At 32.0% G+C, this 8,235-nt stretch overlaps 1 protein-coding gene across 1 annotated transcript; it reads right to left on the reverse strand.

Moving 5' to 3' along the window:
* Positions 1-6,051: 6,051 nt before the first annotated feature.
* On the reverse strand, positions 6,052-8,225 carry LOC134244550 (serine/threonine-protein kinase Nek7-like). Its single transcript, XM_062726814.1, has 3 exons — positions 7,102-8,225; positions 6,684-6,915; positions 6,052-6,548 (listed from the first exon to the last, which is right to left on the reverse strand). The coding sequence occupies exons 1-3, from the start codon at positions 7,569-7,571 to the stop codon at positions 6,057-6,059; spliced, it is 1,194 nt and encodes a 397-aa protein (XP_062582798.1). The 5' UTR covers positions 7,572-8,225; the 3' UTR covers positions 6,052-6,056.
* Between the last annotated feature and the right edge of the window lie 10 nt (positions 8,226-8,235).

The following is an 8,235-nucleotide window of genomic DNA, read 5'->3' on the forward strand; positions in this document are numbered from 1 at the left end:
CAGACTTTTTATGCTTGTGATAGATGTAAACATTTTTCATCACCTCATTTCCGATGGTTTAAATATTTATAAATCATCATTTGTTCCAATTGCAATAAGGGAATGGAATTCTTTATCTCTTGAAACAAGACAATCCACTCACCCATTCTCAATATAAGGGCTCAAATAATGTCGCCTCATTTTCATTTAAAAGAAATACCACTGATGTAATTTCTAAATCAACATTATAAATAGTCATATAACAATGAATAAGAATTCATATAATTATCGATCTGAAAGGGTATTTAAGGAGTTCCAAATTCAAATATAGTAGCCTATTTGAAATGTACGTTACTGTCGCCGAGGTAAATATTATTCTGAATCCCCTCTGTGTAATATATAGTTTTGATTCTGAAGTAAAACTTTTTTGATAAGTTAAACCTTGTATCATATATATTTCTTTTCATAACAATAAATATATTTTCTTTGTGATAATAAATAATTTTTATTGTGCAATGTCCCTGTCGCTTAATTCTATTTCAACCACATTACAAGCAAACACAAAGATTATACACCTGATAGTTTTGTTCTCCTTTATTTATTGATGGGCTAAATTTGAAATTTCAATAGATTAATTACTCCTACTTAGATAATGTAACATGAAATTGAACAATTTGAGCAACTTTTATCAATATGTTTACGGAATGAGAGACATTTTCAATCGTAGAGATAAGAAAGAAATGTACGTTACCTATATTCTTCCATTAAGAATATATATTAAGTAGAAAATATGAGACGACTCTGAATAAGCAACCCCTTTTATCCTGTAAACTGGCAAAGACGTTTTGCTTAACACAATTAAAAATTATTTTTTACATGAAAAGTGATCATTTGAAATGTACGTGACTGAAATGTACGTTACCATGAAATTCGAATTAAGTGAATTTTCATGTATTCTCATACTTTCACACACTCGAATGTGTACACAAAGGAAAGTTTCAAAGGTTGGAGGTCGGCTAAATCCCAAAATTAATGAAAAGAAACGTTTCTGCTGAGGAAAAAAAATATATTAAGGTCAGTTATATGTAATATAATTTTGATACCTGGTATATATTTCTGAATACGAAACTTGTATGATGCATTTCTTATGATATGCAAGTTCAAATAGTATCAAAATATTGCGTGTCTAACGTACGCTTGTGGAAGAGAATTGATTTTTATATTTGAAATGTACGTTACGTATGCTAACGTACATTTTACGTATTTCTAACTGACATTTTTTTTAATTTAGTCAATGAATTGCGTTTACACGAACGAAACAAAATTATCGTTACAATCCATTTGACAACTGACCACATAAATCCATCTAAATGCATCCCCAATCCTCGTAACTGTGGTAGACTGTTACCACATGCTAGAAAATTTATTTCTAAGTGTCTTAAATTCATCTTTGGCAACCTTTTTGCAGTTTGTTTACTTTTAATATGCGACTTTACGTCAATATTAATTTAATTGTTGATGATAATTTAAAACAAGGTATGCATAGGCTTATAATTGGTAAAAAAGAAACAAAAAATAGAAAAAAAGAAACAAATAGGCCTAAACCCAGAACACAAGACAGTCACGTACATTTCAAATACTGAAAGGCACACAATACTCAGTTTTGTTTGAATCATTGCATTTTGGGTTATATTTTTCCAGATCTGCTGAAAAGAACGTATGTTTGTGTTTTAAAAAACGATGTTGCAACATACTAAATGAAATTGTTAACAAACTGTCGATGGATATATTCGGAATAGATTTATGTTAAGTTTCAATGGCCAAACACGAGCATTTGTTAGATCATAGCAAAATACGTCTGACTCTTATATTTATTTGTCTGTACCCTTGCACACAGGTAGAAGTAACTAGGCTATGACCGGTGTCAATTTCAGCGAAACAGCACAAAAGAATGGTAATGAACTGAGGTGGAGGGGACTCTCCAATAATATGTGAAATGAACGTTACCGAAGTGACGTGACATTCATGTTGATGACAAATAACCTCGTTTGTTGCATTGTGATTTCTTATATTACTGCCTTAAAACGCTTCATTGAAATGATTTTTATGTCAATAATTGCTTTTTTTTTCAAAATTTTCTTATTACTAATTTACATATTATTACAAGCTTGAAATATACGTTACCTACTCATATTCTGAGGCAATCGTGTCTTTATAGTGGTGATTGTGACATATAACACAATGTGATTACATAGAGAATCTTTTTTTAATAAACTGAAACAAAACGATGAATTTTTAGATGAATTTTAAGCTTTTTATTAAACAGAAATATATCTTGAAATGTACGTTACATTTACGTAGTTTTCTAAATCGGAATGGATATATGTTAAAAAAGACAGTAACTACAAAATAGAATTTTACTACATGTACATGTTAGGTTCCAGTATCTATAGAAAATGACAAGATTCCCAACTGATCGCTCTGAACAAAACAGAGAGAAGAATTTAAAGCATATATTTAAAAAATGTTTTTATACATCTGGATCAAAAAGTAACCATTGTTTTTTGAAAGGAAAAATCAAACGCACGTTCGTATGCCGAGAAAATATGTTGCTGACAGAGTTGGTAGGATGTGCTGGTGTTAAGATGAGCTATTCCAATTGTGATTTTAATGACTATATTTTTTTTTTACATATCTTTTTGGACATTGAAGAAAGTGTAACGTACATTTCAAGCTACATTTCTGAATAAAATCACCCTCTGCTTTATCGTCTTGTCATTATTCCATGTATTATAATTTGATGAAAAAAAATCTGGAAACAAAATCTTCAGATACTTTCTTCCAAAGGTAATTGATAGAAAAATTGTTTTCTTGAACTTCATTTTTTTTAAAAATCAGAGAGGCATTTGTGCCCTTATATTGAGAATGGGTGCACTATAATTGGTTCCTTTAAAAACTGTGTAAACCCTCAGAAAACACCTACCCCGTCCTTTTTTACTTTTGGTGATCGTTACTGGAGTGTAATTCATACTAGATTAAGACACAATTGTGTTCTAAATAAAGACTTATTTAGGTGTAATATTATAAACAGTCTACTATGCACTTGTGGAAAAATAGAAGACGCATATCATTTCTCTTTTTCTTGTGCGAATCACACTTCCCCAAGAAACGACTTGTTCAATGCTATTTTTAGAATGATAAATTTACGTATTGTAGACACTCACGTTCTATTATGGGGAGATAATTCAACCAGTATTTCTGAAAATGAAAGTTTATTGCAGCCTGGAGGACCGGGCTGCTCTATACATATAAGTTTAAGTGTTGGTATATGAGGATTGGGGAGGGAGTAGTTATTCAAAATTAAAGGTTTCCTAAACATTGAAAATATTGTTAATCAGAATGTTCTTTTCCTTTAAAAATTACGAGATACATAATATATTTACTTCAATAAAGTGAATCTGTAAAAATATATTTTTTTTTCATATTTAATATATAAAGTTGTATATCATTTTTCTATCGAATAAACGACAGGTCCTTTTTTTAAGAACATCGAATTTTATTTCTCGCATAAAAACGTACTCTGCACAGTTCGTGTTTTATATTCTAAAATTGAAAATCAAATACATTTTTGAATATAGGTGATGCATGTATCTAACTTCAATTTATATTTTATGCAGCCAAATTTACTCGAGGAATTGAAGTTTAAAATGGTATCGTTTTTGTTTGTCATTTATCCGACTGTAAGTTTTCAAAATATTCGCGAGTATTGTCTCCATCAATAAGACGCACGCTTTTCACACATATCGAAGCGGTTTGATGATCAAGATTCATTTTTCATTGTTTACTTAATATATTTCCCGGGCGACAATTGATGGTTACATCAATATTGTCTTGTTTTTAAATGTGCAATTATTTATCAAGAGATCTGGTCGTTTTTGAGTTATGTATTTAGATTTGTTTGTCCATACTACATTAATTCAATTCTGTACATGCATTACTTATGTTAGACAATCTTCTTTACCTTTGGTTCCTGTGTAAATTAATTTTGAAAAATACTTTGTGTTATTAATTGTTGTAAAGGAGAGGATGTTCTAAGTTTATAAGAACTTGTGTCCAATCCTTTTGTTATAACATCAAAACAATAAAATATGTTCAAACCAAACCAAACCTTCCGATGGCCACAACTAAATTAATCAACCAACGAATCGAGAAACCAAGGTAGAATTAACTCTTCTTTGCAAGAAAAAAATCTATGATTTAAAAAAAATATCCTAGTATATTAAAGTAATTCATGTTTAATATTAATATAGCTAGAAGAATATTTATATATTTGCATAGACTTTAGAAATTAAAAAAAATAAGGGTATTTCTTAACATTTTTATTTGGTCATATTGAAACATGTTTGAAATGAAGTAATTGCTAAAATCTATTTTCAACCCCAAAATGAAATTGTATGTGAACACTGTGCGTACACTACATGCACATTTAAACAAAACGTGACCAGTATTCATAAAATATTTCCAAAGAAAAGGGCGATGATCGCGTGTCGTATGATTGAACAATTTTCAACAATAGCACCTATCCTTGGGAATACATGCAACATTGGAGAAGGTACGAGGAACCAATCTATTTCATTGGATAATGCTGGAACAAGGAAGATAGCTAAAGGTAGAAAACAAGAGCATGAAATTGTGTAACCACTTTATTTAATTAACAAAGTGTTTTAAATGGGAAGGTTTCTCATGCAGTAACACCCTTTAAATAAGATCATGTTTATGTAAAAAAAAATTATGTCTAAATTCTTCGAATTCAATTCCTTATGAATAGTCCAAAAACTGGAATGTACTTCACATTTTTCATCACGCGCTGCTTTTGTTTAATTATTATGTTTATTACATAAATACACCCTACATAGATAATCAGATGGACTTCGTTTATGAATTTAAATAAGGCCCGGTAAGATTTCACATTGCTTTAATAAAAAAAAAATTGTGTACAATATTTTATTAATAATAATTATTAAATTATCTATCAATAATTATTTTGATTTTCCCTAGCAATATACATGTAATAAAAAGCTTTGGGATTTTAGATTAAAGGCATGTCTAAAAACCCCATATACTAAGAAAACTTTTGTAATTGTGATACAATTCATTTAGAAATAACAATACATGTAGTATTCATTCAAACATTCTGCGATTATTTTCGTAAATTATAATCCCTTTTCACCCTCAACCTCATTCATTTTTCCACCATAGCCAAAAGGGAATACGAGGAATTATCTCATAAAAGTTGAGAGATAAAATTATTTCGGAATCGGGATTAAAATTAAACCCCTAAAACAGTATTTAGAAAATAAACATTCGTATTGGATTTGTCTGCACCCCTTGTCAACATTAAGAACTTCTAAACCAGGAAGTAAAATAACTTAGAAGCATAAAGACTTTTAAACATGTTTATCGAACCAGTACTGTCGTTTCAATAGCTGTTGCCAATCCTTTGATCAATGGTTAAATGGATCGATTACGCGGTACTTTACATTGAAAATAGATTTGTTTTTATTTCCCTCGACACTTGAGTGATTTTAATGGAACTGCAGAACGATTAAATATTTATATTTCATTTGGTTGCTAAAAACCTTGTAATATTTGGTACAAGTTTTTTTTAATAAGGCACACAGACCGCGGTAACGTATGCAAGTTTAAAAAGTCGAAGTATACAATATTTTGAGTTTGAAGACAACAGAATAATTATACCGTTTCAAGGTAACGGCAGAACTGCTCTTTTGCAAAAGCTATTGAAAACGGCAGTACTGGGTTAAAAATTATTTTCATTATCATATGGTAATGCTAAAAGAACTCCCAAAAGTTTTGTTTTATTTTCATAATTCACACATTTTATCTACCGGTATAATACTGAATTGACAAAATAATAATATTACTTATTAAACCAAAGGAAATGTGTCATGAATATTGATGAGACATATTCCTTTTTCATGGAGACTCCATTAGGTAGTTATTTTGTCAGCTATGTTCATAGGAAATCTATTTTTCTTCAAAAATATTTCAAAATCTCGCTAAGAAGCTTGTTTAGACGGAACACGCTTTACGGCCTGGTGTCTTCTGGTTTGAAAACCACTACGTCTGAGATTCTGTGCACACTGTTCAGTTTTAAAATCACTCATCTTTTCTGCAATCACTTGGACTGGAGGTCTTTTATCCGCTGATGGATCCATGCACCACACAATAAGATTTTTAGTTGATTCAGTCATATTCACCTCTTGGCATTTATTTATGACATCGTTCATTCCAATGGGATCCACTTTGCTGGTAAACAAATCAAGAGTCATCATTCTCTGGTTGTCAAAACATCGAGTATTGAGCAACAATTCGAAAATCAGAAGACCAAGCGCATACACGTCTGCGCACGCAACATATATTTCCCCCCTCAGAACGTCCGGTGACAAGTATGCAAAATCACCCACACCGATAGACTCCTTGTCCATTGGGAAACTGGCTAAACGTGGAAGACATCCACCGGTTAGTTTAACATTCCCATCAAAGTCTACCTACAAGAACAAAAGAAAATACTTCTTTACATACAATATTTAAATTTCAAAATGCGAAAAAAAATACTTTCATCATCTCCTTTTTTCATGTTTCAAATATATGTACTTCTCTTCTTACTATAAATGAAAACATACTGTAATGGTGTTCTGACATAGTTCCATGTGGACAAGCTTTTTACTGTGAAGATATTCAAGGCCATAAACCACCTCCTCCAGAAATCTCGGAATCTCCACTCGAAGATTGCAAAAGGTCGATTCTCTATATATTTTTAGACTTCGAAGGTGATCCATATAAACAAATGCAGGGATTGGAGAATCAGAATGGTGAATACCCAAAAACTTTGCTACACATGGGTGATCCAGAAATCTGAAGGAAGATAAAAAAATCAACTTATTTAAAGGTTTTATCATATGCCGTCCTCTTCAGATCTTTGAAAAGGAATGAATGAACCGATAAGGAAAACAGTTTCAAAAATTCTACATAATCTTTTTTCTATATGCTTGACAAATTGCAAAGGAGCATTAAGATTATCGGTTTTTTAAAAGTGTGTACCGTAATTTGGTAACTTCTGCAAAGGTTTCGGAGATTCCGGCCAGAGGAAGATAGACTTTGATGATGATTGCTTCATCACGTTTTTCCTCCTCGTCGTATAAACTCGCATTTTGTAGAGCAGTCCAAATCCCCCTCTGGATGCGTCTGTCTCCTCCTCGAGTGTTGTTCGAGCAATTTAGAATGATTGCTGAACATCGGAAATCACCAGAATCTCCGTAGTCGTTATAATCGTCCCGAAGACGAATTTCCCTTCCAATAAAATCATCCACGTAAATTTGTCCAGTTCCATACTCCAAAAGCTGATGTTTTAAAGTTTCTAAACCTACCATCATCTTTTCATATGTCTCTCTTGATTCATTTGCATCGATGCGGCAATGTGAAATATGGTCTAGTAATTCTTCATTGGATTGGATCATTGCAGGGATATTCTCTTCAATAACCTCCAGTAATTCTCTTGGACGATCAAACATTTCTGAAACAAAGTTAAGAAGTTTATTTTCTTCGCCCTTTTTGGGATGCAAAAACTTTTGAAGAAACTTTTCGGAGACCTCCTTGGCGACATTGAGTGGATCTTTCTGAAACACTTCTTTCTTCCTGTTCCACCTCGCAAATTCGTAAGTTTCGTATAAACTAGAATGTCTCAGTGTCTTGGCCAAAGTATCCAATGGATGCAAAAATTTGCCGACCAATCGGACTGGTAATCGCTGTGCATGTAACGCTCCAAAATCATAGTCTCCACATCGCCCAAGCTTTATTGAGAGGAGTGATGATTTTCGTCGAGTTGTTGAACCATAATATTCTTCTGATGAGACACTATCGGAATCAGAATGCAGTTCACCTTCGATAGACACTAAATCACTCTGTAAAAGATGCAGTTCGGATTTGATTTGGTTGAAGATTTCTTGCTCGACCTTTCGACATTTTTTATTATCTTCCTCCCACTTCGTGAATTCATCAGTTATCCTGTTCAGAAGTATATGATGAATTTTTTGTTTAATTTCCGGCCAAGGATCATCCTCTCGAATATCTATCAAATCTTGGTTCAACCAATGAACAAGTCGGAAATGTGTGGCTGGTTGATTCAAGAAGATTTCAAATGTTTGACAGATTTCTTTAACACTTGCGTCTATATGT

Source organism: Saccostrea cucullata, unplaced genomic scaffold (assembly GCF_032062105.1).
Source record: "Saccostrea cucullata isolate Sc308-1 unplaced genomic scaffold, CSIRO_AGI_Scuc_v1 ctg13597, whole genome shotgun sequence".
Classification (NCBI taxonomy): Eukaryota; Metazoa; Mollusca; class Bivalvia; order Ostreida; family Ostreidae; genus Saccostrea; species Saccostrea cuccullata.

Coding starts and splice junctions, on each gene's coding strand:
- LOC134244550 (XM_062726814.1), bottom strand. CDS start 7,571: ATGTTTGATCGTCCAAGAGAATTACTGGAGGTTATTGAAGAGAATATC. Junction 6,916..7,101: donor GCAGAAGTTACCAAATTACG/GTACACACTTTT, acceptor ATCTTCCTTCAG/ATTTCTGGATCACCCATGTG. Junction 6,549..6,683: donor TATGTCAGAACACCATTACA/GTATGTTTTCAT, acceptor TTGTTCTTGTAG/GTAGACTTTGATGGGAATGT.